Below are 17,996 nucleotides of genomic sequence, written 5' to 3'. Positions count from 1 at the left end.
GGGGAATATGGCTCAGTGGTTAAGAGAGGGGGGAATATGGCTCAGTGGTTAAGAGCTCTGGTTGCTCTTGTAGAGGACCTAGGTTCAGTTCCCAGCACCCACATGGCAGCTAGCAACAGTAACTCCAGTTCCAGGGAGATTCCGCACCGTCTTCTGACCTCCAGGGGCACTGCACAGCATGGGTACACTTACACACATGCAGGCAATACATTCAATACACGTAAAATTAAAAAAAGAAAAAAGAAAAAAAAAAAGAAACTACAAGGGAAAGGGGGCCCAGCAAGATGACTCAGCAGAAAATGGCAATTGCCACCTGAGTTATCAATCCCTAGGGCCCCCCCGCCATGATAAAAGGAAAGAACCAACTTGTCTTCTGACTGCTACCTGTGCACTATGATATGCATGTCTCTACACACACACAAACACTTGTGCACTGTGATATGCATGTCTCTACACGCACACACAGAAATAATGTAATTTTTTTTTTTGAAACAGTCTCTCTGTAGCCCCAGATGTCCTGAAACTTGATATACAGACCAGTCTGGCCTCAATCTCACAGAGATCTACCTGCCTCTGCCTCCCCAGTGCTGAGATTAACAGCATGGGCCACCACACCCAATAATAATGTTTTTTAAATTATTTTATTTTTAAAAAGGGAAAAAGGAACAATCTGACTAGAATAGAGGTACTTAATGGGGATAAAGCAAGAAAATAAAAGATGAACTATATTTAAGAGTCTATAAGCCACAAATCATTTGTCAGATAAGTGATTACTATCCTGAATATAAAGAATTCATATAATGATTTTTTTTTTAATTTTAAAAAGAGCAAAGTAAAAGTTGGAGAGGTGAATTAGCAGTTAAAAGCACTTGCTGCTCTTGTAGGGTCCCAGCACCTACATGGCAGCTCACAACTGTCTGTAACTCCAGTTCTCAGGGACGTAACACCTGACCTTCTGGCCTCCACAGGCACCAGGCATGCATGTGGTACACACACATATATGCAGGCAAAACATAAATAAAAATAAAAATTTTTTTAAATAAGGCATTTGAATAGACATTTCTCAAAAGGAAATAAACAGTGGGTGATAAGCACATGAAAAAAATTCTTAATATCATTAGTTATTAGGAGAATGCAAACCAAAACCACAGAAAACGAGGAAGGTGAAGCAGGAGGATCATGACTTTCAAAGGCAAGTTTAGAATACATGGCAAGACTTTATCAAAATAAGCAATAAATAAAACTCGCATAAGATATATGTTTTGTGTTGTTCTTTTGTTTTGTTTTGAGACAGGGTCTCACTATGTGGCCCTGATTAGCCTGAAACCAAGCTGGCCTGGAACTTTCAGAAATCCACCTGAGTGCTGGGATTAAAGGCATACCACCACAACTGGCCCTATTATAATTTCAGAAGCTAATAATAAGCATTGGCAAGAATGTGGAAAAATTGGAACATTCATATGTTTCTGTTAAAAACTTAAAATGATGAAGCCATTTTTGTGATTCCTCAAAAAATTAAATATAGATTACCACATGATCCAGAAACTATACTCCTACCTATTAGAAACCAAAGTCCATACCTATGTAAAACTTGTCCATGAATGATCATGATCATAATGCATAACAGACCACATATTATCATTTCATTTATATGAAATGTCCAATATAGGTACATCCATGGAAACAGAAATTAGATTAGGTTGCAAGGATCAGGACTGACATGAACTGTCTAAGACTTCTGTTTACAGTAATGGAAATGTTCTACACTTCACTCACAATGACAGTAGCACAACTGTAAAAATATTAAAATCATTCAATTATATTTATTTTTTTTAACATTTTATTTATTACTTTTATTTTATGTGTACAAGTGTATTGCCTGCATGTATGTGAGTGCACCCGTGTCGTGCAATGCCACAGAGAGTCAGAAGAGGGCTTCGGATTCCCCTGGAACTGGAGTTAAGGACAGTTCATAGCCGCCATGCGGGTGCTGGGAATTGAACAGGGTCCTCTGCAAGAGCAGTCAGTGTTCTTAACCGCTGAGCCATCTCTCCAGCCCCCTCAATTATATATTTTTTTAATTGTCTTTGCCAATGTTCAGCCAGGTATGGTGGCACACGCTTTTAGTCCCAGCACTTGGGAGGCAGAACAGGTGCATCTCTGTGAGTTCAAGGCCAGCTTGGTCTACATACTGAGTTCCAGGCCAGCTGGGACTACAGGAGACCGTGTCTCAAAATGACCAAAAACAAAAAAAAGTTCAAAATTCTGTGCTGAGTATCTCTTGCTCACTCTCTCTACACACAAACACACATACACATACACACACACACAAACACACACACAAAATCTCTATGAGAATTAAGAACAGAGTATAAGGAATGGAATGTTGGTATCAATTTCTGGATCCTAGGAGAGAGATATCACTGACAATAACTGATACAATAGCAATGTAATATCATGAATTTATTATGATGGCAAATTCAAGTATCTATTATCTGATTCTCAAGTACAGGTTCTGGTAGGCCAAAGATCAAAATTATATTTACCATCGATGACTTAGTAGCTTTCCACAAACCCTCACTGCCCATCAGAATCCATTTTAGCCTTAAAAACAGCTAGCAACTCTGGGCTCCCAAGAAATTCTGATTAAGCATGTGGAGCAAAACATGGGCGTCTAATGATGGTTTGGCTCATTATAAATTATTTTTCTTTGTTTCATTTATGTTTTACACCATTAAGGTATAATATCACCTACTGTTCTACCTCCCATAGTACCTATTAGACAAATTTGATATTATTAATAGCTTTGGAGTACCTAAAAGACCACAACAGCATCTACTTTACCTAAATAAAACTGAACATATATAATACTTGTGAAAAACTTTCACCACATCTGCTTCCTTACATATTTAGAAGTCCAAAAATGCAGGTTTTTACCTGATAATGACATGCCATCAATAAGCATAACCCAGTTCATAGATCCAGAAATCAGTATCAGTCAAGAGGTGAAGTGTATTAACAGATATTGTCCTACTATCAAGATCTTATCTAAGAGAGTTTTTCTCCAAACTCTGGTTCCCCATTAATATCATCTCTCAAATCTCCCAACACTGTGAATCCACACAGACAGAACTCAATTATGACCCCAAGGAAAGCAAGCCCAGTACCTCGGTGTCTCTTGCTTTTCTTTTTTCTGGAGACAGCTCTCTCAGGGACACTTTCCTCCTGGGCCTCCATCTCATCACTGCTGTCCATGATGTCACAGGGCTCCCCAACCCCAGAAAGAGCTTCCTCTGCAGGAACTTGAGAGGCCTCCAAGCCACAAAGAGATTTTACTAGGCAACAATAAGCAAAGAGTAAGATTTGCTCAGTCCCATCCAAAAATACTTAGCTAAGGTATCAGCATAGGGAGGGTAAATGCTGGATAAAGCTGAGAACCTACTACCAAGTTGAAACAAAATTTTAGTATTTTAATAACAAAAAATTGCCACTGTGAACTCCTGCAGATTAATAAAAGCAAAAAGTCAATTCTGTTTTCAGTCAACTCAACTCTTAGGAGTAAAGTGGATTCAATCTAACCCTGTCCCTGGACTGGAGACCTAAGTCTCAAGGATTCATGAGCAAAAACCTTGACAGCAAGACAAACACCACAAAAGGTAAAGAGTAAGCCAAAGTAGTTATACATGGATGTCAATCGCATATTAAAAGATACATAAACTGGAAAAAAAAAGAGAGATATTAATACCCAAGAAATAGCAGTGGAAACTTCTACATTGGGGGGAGGGGGGTGTTTTGTTTTTTACAGTCTTCACTGTGTAGCCTTGGCTGGCCTAGAATCCAGAAAGATCCACATGCCTCAGCCTCCCAAGTGCTAAAACTAAAGGCGTCTGCCAACCACCCCGAAAAACAAAGTTTTTTTTTAATGCCTTGATATAAAATATTTCAGTTTCAGACCATGTTAATCTTGGCTACACACACATCCCCACACCCAACAAGACAGCAAACAATGAAGAGCACAGCAAACATGGTTTATGGCCAGATGCCCAAAGGGCTGCAGTTAAAACACGTAGACAAAATGCCAGTAAAACAGAACACCTAACGATGCCTTTAAGGACCTGGGTCTAAAAGGCACAAAAGCCTACCTTCTTGCTGAATAGCGTTGGCCACGGCTTTCTTAACCCGTCCAGACCTCACCACCGCGGGATCCGAGTTGGCATAGTCCGCCACAGTTACTGAAACAGAGCACCGCGCCGAGGCCAAGGCCTCCTCAGCCTCTCCCCGCGAGGCCCGCCAGCCCCCCGCCTCCCTGCCCTCCAACTCTCCAGCCTCCAGCCCCTCCAACCCCCCGGCCTCCAGGCCCCGCGCCCGGACCTCCTGCCCCCTGCCTCCGGTCCCCGCGGCCCCTACCCCCCGACCTCCACCACCCCAACCTCCAGCCCTCCGGCCTCCAGCCCCCGCCGCCCAGGCCTCCAATTCCCAGGCTTCCAGCCCTGTGCCCCGCCCCTCGCCCACCTCGGCCCGAGCAGGCGTCGTGGGCCCGGAACTTGAGCCGCTTTCCTCTCTTGGGCATGGCGACAGTGTCGGGCATCGCCCGCCTAGCTGGTCGGGACCCGGGGCCATGTCTCGGGCCCTAGAGCCCGGGGGCCAGTTCCGCCCCGCTCCGCGGCCATCCTGCACCGAGACCGCGGCTCTCGCGAGGAGTGAGGCTCCAAGTCCGAGTCCGGTTGGTTGCCGACGCCCCTCTCCCGGAGCCAATCGCCTCCAGGCCCAGGGGTTCGTCATCGCTCAGAGACCTCAGGTAAAGCTGGGTCCGGTGCGTGCCGGGCTGTTCTACCCGGTGTACTACCCAGTCTTCGTGGTCGGCTCTCTGGGGAGTTCGACACGGTGCTCACACCTGGGTTATTCGCACAGCAGTTTACGTCCTGGTCTCCTAAATTATTCCTGCTAACGCCTCAGTCCACCCCAGGTCCACTTCAGCATCCAGATACGCCTACGTTGCCATCTTTGTGGAAGCTCTCTCTCACTTAGGCCGCTAACCCTGAACGCCTGCTATTCCGACATGAGTATTCACAATAATTGCGTTTACAGGCTCCTGCCTGTAATCCCAACACTTGGGAGGTGGACGCAGGAGGATCAAAAGTTCAGGATCATCCTCAGCTCCTGAGGGAGTTGAAGACCACCATAGGCTACGAGAGACCCTATCTCAAAAATAAATATAAATAGCCGGGTGTGGTGACGCATAACTTTAATCCCAGCACTTGGAAGGCAAAGACAAGCGGATCTCTATGAGATGCGGGTCTACAATAGCGAGTGCCAGTCCAGCTGGGGCCACAGGGAAATCCTGTCTCGAAAAAAAAAATTTTTTTAATTTAAATTAAAGACCTGAATTATCAAAGTAGAAGGGATTCTTAAGAGGTTTTCAGCGGGGTGTGATGGCACACACCTTTAATCCCAGCATTCCTGAGGCAGATGCAGGTGTATTCTGTGAGATCCAGGCCAATCTAGTCTACAGGACAACCCTGTCTGAAAAAAAAAAAATTTTTTAATCACCATCCTCTAAGCAAAAATCTAGAAGGATAAGGAAAATATATACATTTCCTTTATATTGAAAGAGAAGTCCTGACATATTCTTTATCTTTATAATTTCCTTCCATCTCCCAGAAGAGCTCCCTCTAAGATACTTATAATGGGGACTCCATTTTAATCTAATTAGATAATACTATATGCAGAAGTTCATTAAGAACAAACCACTAGATTTTTACTAGCATTGTGAAACAGACTACCCATAGGGGTCATGTTAATAGGCTTGGATCATTAGGAATTAGAATTGAAACTATAATTTATTATAATTATGAAATGTCCTAATTTAAAATATCTGAAATACAATAGGAAGCAAGGATCTAATAGACAACTAAAATTTGTTTCAAATAATTTTTCATATATACATAATTCATGTTTGTAGTTGAGTTCAAAATGCAGGTGATAAGCACTGAGCCTTCTCATTTCACATAGCCAGTAAAAAATTCATGAGGCCTTTATGCACAGAGATACCTGGTTATGTGACACGCTTGAAAACACACATCCAGCTGTCTGGAGAGAATCAAAGATACAAGAGACATAGACCCTATTAATACACCATCACTATTGAAAACATTAAGGTTTTACCTGAAGTGTTTTCTCATTTTAATGCATCGGAATGAAAGAAATGCTCATTCCCCCAAACAATTTCCTCTTTCAGAATTTGAAAAAATTTTAAGGTTGAAAAACTCTTGAAAAACTCTTAAGTATTGAAAAACTCTTAAGTATTCAGCCACTTTAGTAGAACAAAGGATCCCTAGATCTTTTAAACTGGGTAGGGAAATAGCTCAGTTGGTAGTGTACTTGACATGCAAGATGCTTGGCAAGCACTTTACCAACTGAACCATCATCCCCCGTTTCCACATAAAAAGCTAGATGAGGGATGTAGGGGCTTACTGGGAGGTAGAGATGGGTAGATTCCTGGGGGCTCCCTGGCCAGCCAGCCCAGCCTAATCTGTTAGCTCGTGGTCCTAAGAAAGAGCATGTCTCAAAAAACAAAGTGGAGGGCTCCTGAGGAATGATACCCAAAGTTGACCTCTGGCCTCCACAAGCACACACACCTAAACATACAGGAACACATACCGCCACCACCACCACCACCACCAACTTTTGATATTACTAATTTCCAGATCCAAAGATACAGGTTCTTTCTAGAAATACAGACTGTAAAGTTACTAAAATTGCAATTGTGTTTAAATAGAATGGGAGTTGCTTCACCTAGGTATTGGGACAAGAGTAGCTCTTTCTCAACAAAGTGGGAAATATAAGGACAATAGGTGAATTTTAAAAGTATTAAGATGCTGTCTTTCTAGTTATATCCATCCTACTTTGGGCATTACATTGTACTTTATTTTATGTGTTTACTCTTAAGTAAACAGTGATGGGAGTCTTCGTCTTTTACGTTTCTTTCTTAAAAATATTTAAAATTTAGGCCAGATGTGGAGGCACAAGTCTTCAATCCCAGTACTTGGGAGGCAGAGATGAAGGATCTCTATGAGTTCAAGGCCTGCCTGGTAGACATAGAAGTTTAGGGTCAGCCAGAGCTATATAATTGAGACCCTGTCTCAAAAAAATTAAAGTTAGTAAATCTTTATTGTTCCCAGAATCATTGGTTGTGCTGTAATAGCCTTTGAAATCCTAAAGCCTGGAAAGCCTTGCTTTAGAAGCATTGTAAAGTTAATCCTGGAAGACATACATCACAATGAAATTGGAGGTTGTTTAGTAACATGAAAACTAATAAAGAATACAGGTAGTCCTCTTCAAGGTCCTACTTTAAAAAAATAAAAAAAGTATAGTCAAATGTGGTGGTTCATGCCTTTAATCCCATTACTCACTTGAGAGGTAAAAGCAGGCAGATCTCTGAGAGTCAAGGCCAGCCTGGTCTACACAGGGAGTTCTAGGTCAGCCAGGACTACATAGTGAGACTCTGTCTCAAAAATAAAAATAATTTTTTTCAGATAGATAAAAAATAAAAAGAAAGAAAAATAAATTTAAAATATTAAAATTAAAATAAACTTTAAAAAAGTATAGATTATGAATATTGACAACTGATTGCTGCTATATGAGGAATAGGTGATCTTCCTAAAACAAGGCTCTCTAGGTAGGCTGACTAGATTCAGCAGATGGACAAGCACTGGAGAACGGCTGGAGGCACCGACAACACAGTGGACAGTAACAGGGATGACTCCTGTTATGGGCTCCAGTATATGGAGTATATGGGCTCCAGTGGGTGGGGGCAGCTATGGGAGAATGCCATTTAGGAAGTGGGTATGTAGAGGAATAAGATTGTTTGGGATGTTCTGTATGATATACACAAAAAATCAAATGAAAAATGAGTTATATTTGAGGAGGAAGCATAAAAATTTACTTCATGTCAATTAGTAGAGGTAATAAACATTACCATTGAAATTTACCTGATGACTTTATATCTATAGTCAGGTGCCAAGGATCCGAGTGTAACCGACTGTGACTAGTAATAATCAGATACATAGAGATTAGAGATGCATGTGCAAACATCTAAGTGTTAGTAGCATTAAAAATGAGGCTGCAGGAAACTATTTTTAAATGAAATGGAGATTTTTTTACAGGTTAAAAACTCATTCAATTTTATGTCTTACAGAGTTTATAATGAGTTCAATGTTGTATAACTGTATTAATTCAACTGTGAACCTAAAAATTTACAGCCACTTTTGAAAGAGATGTATCTTTGCTCTGGAAATTGTTATTAAATATGTGAAAGCTGTAATGAAATGCTTCTTCTAATCATGTGGTTATTAAATATTTTTTTAAAGTATAGATTATGAGATTAGATTTGCTTGGGCCAAAATCTATCTGTGATTTGGGTATAATAACCACCTATAAACCCAGTACTTCTGAGTTAGAGGCAGAGGCAGGAGACCATGATCTCAAGGCCAGTCTGGATGAAACCTTGTCTCAAAATACCAGGAGCTGGGAGTGGCTGGAGAGATGGCTCATTCCAGCACCCACATGGCAGTTAACAATGGTTTATAGCTCCAGTTCCAGGGAATCTAATGCCCTATTCTGGCCTCTGTGGGCATTGCATATGTGCAATACACCTACATACATGTAGGGAAAACACTCATAAAATATAAATAAATAAATAAATAAATAAATAAATAAATAAATAAATAAATACCAAGGGCCAGGGCTGGGACTCGGTGGTAGAGTACTTGCCTAGCACATGGTGTGCTGAGTTTGATCCCCAGCACTGAAATAAGTCTGTCACTTATCTATGTAACCTTGGAAATGTCCTTATCTACATAGTACAGGTAATAGCATCTGCTTGACAAGATTATCAAATGATTATCAAAGCATTTAAAGTAGCATATAGCCTGCACTCAATAACTATCAGCTATCACTATTGTGGTGGTGGTGATAGTTCTTTAAAGATACTTAAGTGGGCAGGGAGATGACTCATTGGGTAAAGTTGCTTGATACCCAGCCTGACAATCTGAGTTCTATCATACATGGTGCAAAGAGAGAACTAACTCCCACAAGTTGTCCACTGACTTTTCACATACATGCTATAGTATACACATACACACTAAATAAATTTGATAAATAATATAATTTTAAAGGACACCTTTTACCTCTAATACATGAAGTTAGACTACAATGGGGACTCACAAGCAAGGCATCCCATTTCCTTCTATTAAAATGCTAAGACACGAGCTGGTATTTATTGAATCCTAAGCCTGAAAATGATAGGATTAGACTTCAAATGGAAGACTGTCTCAGAAGTTCATATCTAAAACCAGTATATCACCAGTAAAATTAAGAAACATTAATAACCTTTAAAAATCAATATCTCAAGCAGATAGGGAGTCAACAGTTGATGACATGGAAAAACTCTACAAGACAAAAAAACACTGAAAAGTTACTTAATGAAGTATTTCTCTGTTATGTCAAAGCTATGGACAAGGTCTAAAGAGAATTCAAGTCTAAGAATTCAGTGGCACTAGAAAAAAAGTATATTAATTGAATTTGAAGAAAAGTACTTGTGACTAGCTTTTATTATAAGCCTTATTTTTTTAATTATGTTGTCTACAGTCATAACACCCAGAACACATGTAAGCTTGTCTAAAATAAACTATATGGCTAAAGAAAATAGTCCATCTGGTTAAGTTCATATAGATGTTCACATGTTTCCCAGTTAAAAATAAGAACAAAGGTAATAGCCTATTGATGAGGACTTTGGGCCAGTGTCTGGGTTTGAGTCCTTCCCCATGTTAACAGCTACTTGACCTTGAACAAATTATTTCATCTCACCTTCTTAATCTGTTAGATGGGCATAATCATGGTATTTAATTCATATCTTTGTGAAGTTTAAGTGAGAAAATATATGGAAAGCTCTTAGCTTAGTACCTGGTATATAAAATATACTCAATAAATGTTAGATACACTTATAACTATATTGATTCTAGGCACACCAAAGATTCTAGGGACCTACATTTTTAAACTCTCATCTCCATATAATATTAATTTGAAAATTAATATTTGGTAAACCATAGGTTTAGATCAAGAGTCAGCAAACCAAGGAAGGGTTGCAGGTTAAATCTGACCCCTGAGTGTATTCAGTAATTTGGAACACATCTGTTTGACCTATAGCCACTGTTTTCCTTTTAACTGATTCAGATAAGCATCTTCACACTGTCAGGACAGAGAATTTGGAAGCCATTGATCAAGGCACTGGTCAATCTGTCTCTGATTCTGGTGCAGTTAATCTTGGGTTCTCCAAAGTCTTTGGACCTTCAACCCAAGGAGTTTTCTCATGGATTCTTGGTAGGGATCCAAATTATTTCTTTCCACTTTGAGCTTCATTTCTTTTAACCTCTGATTCAGTCTGTGCATATTACTGAGATTTTAGCTTTAGGTGCTTGGGGTAATCCTAACTCTGGCACTCGCTGCCTCTGCTTCCACTGTTGGCTTTCTGTGCTCTTAAAAGCCACATCCACAAATCAGCAGAGACTGGCAGACCAGAATCCTACTATAGCTGTGGCCACATCTTCCTCAAAGATCTATCTGTGGCTACTTTCACTTTACAAGAGAAATTACAAGAGTAGAGACCATCAGGCCCTTGAAATCTAAAATATTAAACATCTATCTATCCTTTTACAGTAAGTTTGCAGACTCTAGAATAGACTAAAGTTTCTGGGCAGCCTGTACCACATGAGGGCAGTAAAACCTCATTAGAGGATCAAAATATTAGAGCCTAATGAACTTTGCAAAACTAGTACATCAAGAATTCCAGAAATATGTTTTTCCTACTAACGAACTTTCTAATTTCCAAGTATACACAACGCTATTCCTTTTCCTCCTCCTCCTCTTTCGCCTCCGCTTCTTCCGCCTCCTTCGAAGCACTGGGAACTGAACTTAGTGAGTCTCACACATAAGTTGCCAGTGGGTAACTTTGGGTAGAGGTGATTATGTTTGACTTTCTTGAAGGAGCCATGGGGGGCTCAGCCCACTGTATACAGCCAGAGTCAGGCCCTTTGGCTTCTATGCTTCTGTTTGATATCAGGAAGATCCCTGCTCTCCATGGAACTTCAAATTCCTTTTGCTATGTGATCTGAGAAGCACCCCAAAGACCACATAACTCCAAAGGACTTACTGCTCAAATTGTAGTGAAGGTTTCCACATGGCTAGAAACCTCTACTTTCCATTCTCCTTCCATGGTGACACTTGCAATTAAAGGCTTATATTCTACCACCTTTCCTTGACTCTGAGATATAAATCCCTCCAAAAATCTTGCCACCATGAAAAAACATGAACTTGGAAGGAGACATTGAAGTGAACCTTGAGGAATCAGCCAACCCTGCTGGGAGATGGTGAGGATCAGCAAAAACCAAGAGAATTCTGTAGGAGAAATTCAGAATATTGTGGGCTGAGAGTGAGAGTGTTTGCCTAGCATATACAAGGCCCTGGATTCCATCCCCAACACTGAAAAAAAGGAGGAAAAGAATGTTATATAGTAAAGTTTGCATATTTAGTCTTAGTCCTAATCTTGGCATACAGTTCCTTAAATCTTTGAAGTCAACAAAATTGTAGTATCTTTTTATTTGTAAAAGAGATGTCTGATAACTGGCAACTTCATATGGAGGCTGGTCACAGAAGGTGTGATTGTTTGAGTGTTGGGTTGTCAGTAATCAATGATACATACTTGGCTGGGCAGGTTAGTGCATGCCTGTAATCCTAGTACTTGGGAGACAGAAGCGGGAGGATTGCCAGAATTTTAGGCCAGCCAGGGCTTCATATCAAGACCTGGCCTCAAGCAAACAAAGGTACATACTTACAATGACTCTTCCATATGAAAAGCCCAAAAGCACAGCATTCCCATGTGTCACCCTGTGTGTCTTTCCATCTGTATCCTTTGTGATTTCCTGGACAATAACGTAGTAAATTAACACTTTCTCTACATTCTGTAATTATTTTAGCAAATTAGCTAAACTTGAGAAAGGAATTTTTAGCCAGTTAGTCAGAAGCACAGACTGACAACTTGAAGTCCATATTGGGGCTCATATTGTCATTAGAAGTAGAGAAGATGGTACATATATATGTATGTGCATATATATGTGTTATTAGTATTTACCCTTATTCAAAGCCTCTCATAGATGAACTCATATTAATTTCAAATCATTTGATCCCATACAGAACTACCTGGCTTCCCCATAGATGGAAATTGTCATGCTGACCCCTAGTTTCTCTCTTCAAGAAACAACTTCCTTTCACTCTTTTCTTTCATCGAGGAGCTAAAACTTTATAAAAACAATTTTGATTATCACAGATACAAGTCCACAAATTATCTAGTCCTGTCCTGACTGCCAATCATTGGACCCCATCATCCTAAGAAAAGGCAAAACCTGAGGTGTTCATCCTGAGGAACTTTAGTACATGGAAGTAACTCACATAAATTCCTTTGGTTGTTTCACATTGGCTTATGTATGTGTTGATACTTTTTAAGAATTTATTTTCCCTGGTGCTTAAATACATGCATCTACTTGAGCTGTTTGAAGACATTTATTAATTGCCTTCTCTTTAAAGGGGGTCTCAAAACAGCTATCCAGCTTTGTATCTAAAATTTTTATCTCTTTTTGCCAACTTTTAAAGTTCATGTTTCTCATTACATTCCCTGTTATCACCCTAAGTCCAAACCATAGTTAAACTAATTTATTATTTGTAAAATTAAATACACAAACAAAAAAGGGGAATAAAATTGGCTCAGAAACAAATTGCTAAAACAAATTATACTTTAAATCTTTTTAAAATAACCTATACTTTAAAGTTTTAGATTATTACTCTCAGTTTCCCCACCTAATACCTACTGAAAAAGCATCTTAAGTAACAAGGATTACCAAAACACATGATTTTATACAACTTCCCCTAAGGGCCAACTAATATTTGGATCCCGTTCCTCTCATTATTGGAGCCAAGGCTCCACATCTCTGCTTTCTCCTTCACGCCTCTCTGGATCACAGTGTAGCTGGTAAAGCCATACTGGAAGATAGCAACCTGGCACCAGAAGAGAGACATTCTCCTGAATGTGAATAGCCATCCTGTTCTTGTGCCTTCTCCTCACAGTACTGCCCTGCCTCTGCTACCTTTTCTAAGATGCCGTCATGCTGACTTATGCTGCTTCTCCAGCATGGTCCAGCTGCTTCCAGGTAGGTTCCACTGTAACCAGCCCACTACCAATGACCACCCTGAGGTACAAGAGAACTGTTGAGAATGACTTTTCTCAAAATGCCTTCTTTTATAATATGGACATGCTTCTTTATTTATAAAACAAAGAGGGAGAATTGTAAGAATGACTTTTACAATATGAACATAATCCAGCATAAAGACTTTTACCTAACCTTACAACCAAAAAGTTACTGTTTATAATGTAAACAAGCTCACCAAGCTATGTGCTCCTCTTCTGACCTGGGTACCTGACCTTAATCCCTCAGGCACCCTCCTTGTCCTTCACCCAAGGTAGTGTATGAATGTGCATATGCATGCTTTTCATACCAAAGCACTGAAAGTAGCATGCTTTTCTCATTGTAAATGATGAGAGAAATCTGTTTGTTGTGCGTATGATATTCTAAGTTTAGGGATCAAAGAGAAGATACTCTGATAAGATAAGAGTGGGTCCTGACTTCTACTTCCCCATTTCATGCTGGAAATACTGTTTCAATAAATGAATGAGCAAAGCCCTGGTTCAGGAGCACAGTTCCGAAAGACATCTAAAGGAACGGGTGCTTGGCAGTTCGGGTTTTTTTTGTTTTTTTGTTTTTTTTAGTAATCATCACCAAATGTGACTTAATAATGCCTCACCCATTCTTTTTATCCTAAGCCCTTAGCAACAATTAATCAACTGTCTGTCTCTACAGATTTCCCATCCTAGACATTTCATATAAATGAAATCATTTTAAGGTCTTTTGTGTCTGGTTTCTTTCACTTAGCATGTTTTCAAGTTTTATCCATGTTGTAGCATGTATCAAAACCCTCTTCTTTATAGACAGATATGTCTGAATATGACATGCAATGGCTTGAATGCTAAATGTTTGGTCACAACTGGTGGTGCTACTTGGGGATATGCGGGAACTTTAGGAGATGAGATCATGGAAGAAGGCCCCTGGGGACATGTCTTTGTAGGTTATAATTAGCCTTAGGTCCCCTTCTAAATACTCTTCTTCCCGCAAAGCAAGTTGCCTCTGCCATGTGTTTTAAATTTTTTGTATTACATTTATTTGTTTGCTTGTGCTTGTGTATGTATGTGGGGGCACAAATATTTAGGTCAGGGAACTATTTGTGGAGTCATATCTCTTCTTCTACCATGTGGGTCCTGAGTGAACTCAGGATGTCAGGCTCAGCAACAAGCACCTTATCCACAAAACCATCTCCCTGGTCCACAAGCACCTTACCCACAAAACCATCTCCCTGGTCCATCTGCCATATCTTACTGCTACAGTGTTCTGCCTCCCTACAGCCCCAGTACTGTGTACTAATATCTTGGAAACATGAGCTGAAGCAAATCCTCCTTCTAACTTGTTCACTCATAGCTGAGCAGGGTGGTATACACCTTTAATATCAGCACTTGGAAGCCAGAGGCAAGCAGATCTCTGTGAGTTCAAGGCCATCTTGGTCTATATACCAAGTTCCATGAGAGACGGGACTACATAGTGAGACCCTGCCTCAAAAGAATATTAAATAAATAAGTAAATATAAAAGATTTTTTTCTGAGGTAATTGGTAACAGTGATGATAAAACTGACTAATATGGAAAATTGGTACCAGAGAAGTGGCATCATTGTTGTGACCACCTAACTGAATAGTTTGGAAGCATTTGGAACTGGCTGAAATTTTTAGGATTTGGAGAAGCAGACTAGAATGCTGTAAGCAGAGCTTAGTGAGCAATTCTGGTGGAAGCTCATAATGCTGATAGGCATGCAGATTCTGAAGGTCAGACTCATGAGTTTTCTGGAGGAACGAAGAATCCATTAGAATTTTGCTAGCAGCCATTCATGTCATATTCTAGCAAAGAAACTCTCCACATTTTGTACATGTCATGAGATCATGAGATTCTGAACTAAGTTGAATTTTTTTTTATCTTTTTGAGACAGGGTCTCCCTGTAGCCCCAACTGTCCTGGAACTCACTATGTAGACCAGGCTGGCCTTGAACTCACAGAGAATCGCCTGCCTCTGCCTCCCGAGTGCTGAGATTAAAGGCGTGCACCACCATGCCCAGTGCTACGTTGAATTTTAAAGTACTGGACTAGTGAATTTTGTGGAGGAAATTTCTTTTTAAAAATATTTATTTTTATATGTGCAAGTGTTTTGGCTGCATATATGTAAGTGCACTTGTATGTACAATGCCCACAGAGGCCAACAAAAGGGTGTTGATCCTTGGAACTACAATTAAGATAGTTGTTAGCCATCATGTGGATAATGGGATCCAAACCCAAGTCCTCTGCAAGATCAGCAAGTGTTCTTAACTGCTGAACTGTTTTTCCAGCCCTTCTTTCTTTTTTTAAAATTATTTATTAATAACCACATAATTAGAAGAAGCCTTCCATTACAACAGCACTGACATAATTCAATAACAATTTCCAGAGCCAAGATTCATCTCTTTCAAAATTGGCTTTAATTATTGGCTGTAAATTTTTAGGTTCACAGTTGAATTAATATAGTTATATAATATTGTACTCAGTATAAACCCTTTAAGACATAAAAGTAAATGAGGTTTTAACCTTTAAAAATATCTCCATTTCATCATTAAAATACACAGTTTCATACATAAAAATTCAGTTTTAATGCAATTGACATTAAGATGTCTGCACATGCCTTTTTAATCTCTATATATCTGATTATTACTTGTCCCAGTCAGTTACTTTCTGAGCTCCTTGTCATGGATATAAAGTCATCAGGTAGCTTTCAATGGTAATGTTTTTCACATCTACTAATTCTTAAGGAGCAAATTTTTATGCTTTGAGGAATTATTTTTTTTAATTTAATAACCATGATTACAAGCATTTCATTATAGCTTTGACATATTCAGTAATACACTCCAGAGCAAGACTACATCTCTTTCAAAAGTGACTGTAAATTTTTAAGTTCACAGTTGAATTAATACAGTTATACAATATTGAACACAGTATAAGCCCTGTAATACATAAAATTGAGTTTTTAACCTTTAAAAAAATCTCCATTTCATTTTAAAATACACTTTCTCAGAGAAAGACTCATTGTGTTTGCTACTAACACTGAGATGTTGGCTCATGCGTCTCTAATCTGTATGTATCTGATTATTACTAGTCATAATCAGTTGCACTTGGATCCTTGGCGCCTGTGTATGTCTATAAAGTCATCGGGTAGATTTCACTGGTAATGTTTATCACCTCTACTAATTAACATGTCATAAATTTTTATGCTTCCTCCTCAAATATATTTTTTTAAATTTCTTGATTTTTTTTGTGTGCGTATATCACACAAACATCCCAAACCGTCTTATTCAACTATATACCCACTTCCCAGGTGGCACCTACTCATAGCCTAGAGCCCTTATACTCTGTTATCCCTGCTACTGTCTGCTGTGTTGTCAGCAACCCCAGCTGTTCCCCACTATTTGTCCATTTGGTGACTCTAGTCAGCCTATCTAGAGGTCTTTGTTTTAAGAAGGTCAGCTGTTCCTCATCTAGCAGCAATCAGTTGTCAATATTCCTTTAGATAAGATTGGGGTTTGCTGTTTATTTTCCCAGTTCTATGCTGGGTTATATCTAGGAGTCCCTTTGGCCACTGTGGCCAACAACTCAAACAAAGGTATCTCCTATCTGGCATTGTTGCTTGTTATGTAGCCTTTAGCTATACATATGGACTCTTAAAAATTCTATTGACCCCTGTAATCTTTGGTTATACTTTCCTTTTGGGTGTTTAAGGCCATACAGTTGGCCAGGATAAACCAATTTATTTTTACTCTTAAAGTCATTTGAGGATCTGTTGATCTGTTCCTCAGGGGTCACATGGGCTTGGGAGGAACCCCTGGCTCCTTTCTTTTACCAGTTCCACCTATGTAAAGATAAGTCAAAAGTCTTGCTCAACCATGTCTGGCTTCACTTGGAAGCATGGAGGAAACGTTTCCTCTGTGTTGACCCTCCTCTTTGTAGACTACACACTGGTTCAAGTCCATCTCGTGGGGTCTCCTCAGCCTCCTTAATTAAGAGGACAGGTGACCCACCACAATTACAGGACATTTTAGGAGATGTTCATAGTCACCTGGAACTAGTCAACCTAGGAGGGCAAGGAACAAAACTGTCCTTTATGTCCCTCTTACCAAGTTAGTATAGGCCTCAAAGAATGTCTGTTAAACATCCAAGAAGGTTAGTTCCACCAGTCTGGTACTTTTAATTACTGTGTGTCATGTAGATAAATCTTGGGCAAAGAGCAATTGTTCTCAGATAAACCTTACGTAGACATATATTTCTTGGTCTGGTACATATAATTTGTCAGTAGGTTATTGGACTAATATGGTTCCCTCTGCTTTTTTGAAACTAGCTAGGCATTATTTATCTCTCGTCTAACCTGTCCATCATGGTTTCCCCAATTAAGGTGCCCCTATTTTCCCCTTTTCTCCCTTAATAATGCCCTTCTCCTATGGTCCTACCTCTCTTGAGCTCCTTCTTTCCCTTTATCTCCTATATTCCTTGTATACACTTCCCTTCACCCTCCCTTAAACTAACCCAATTTTTATCCATATCTCCCTATTAAGGCCTGTTTCCTACTGTTCTTTTCTTTTAGGTTCTTTCTTTTTCTTTACCTCCCTGGTTCCTTTCCATTATCCTGTTTCCTGTAATTATGTCTGGATACACACTCACTTATCAGGATTTGGTTCTAGGATCCACATATGAGGGAGAACATATGCT

General features: G+C 39.6%; 1 protein-coding gene across 1 annotated transcript in view; it reads right to left on the bottom strand.

The window, feature by feature from the left end:
* The window catches only part of Tmem183a (transmembrane protein 183A), a 22,247-nt gene extending 17,612 nt beyond the window's left edge, over positions 1-4,635 (bottom strand). Inside the window, 4 exon segments of the mRNA XM_008830341.3 lie at positions 3,168-3,335; positions 4,143-4,232; positions 4,513-4,590; positions 4,593-4,635. Coding sequence (XP_008828563.2) covers positions 3,168-3,335; positions 4,143-4,232; positions 4,513-4,590; positions 4,593-4,620 — 364 coding nt within the window. The 5' untranslated portion in view covers positions 4,621-4,635.
* Positions 4,636-17,996: the final 13,361 nt, after the last annotated feature.

Source organism: Nannospalax galili, unplaced genomic scaffold, assembly GCF_000622305.1.
Source record: "Nannospalax galili isolate Female #2095 unplaced genomic scaffold, S.galili_v1.0 scaffold113, whole genome shotgun sequence".
Lineage (NCBI taxonomy): Eukaryota > Metazoa > Chordata > Mammalia > Rodentia > Spalacidae > Nannospalax > Nannospalax galili.
Note: the sequence above shows the minus strand (reverse complement) of the source record. Positions and strands in the feature narration are given on the sequence as shown.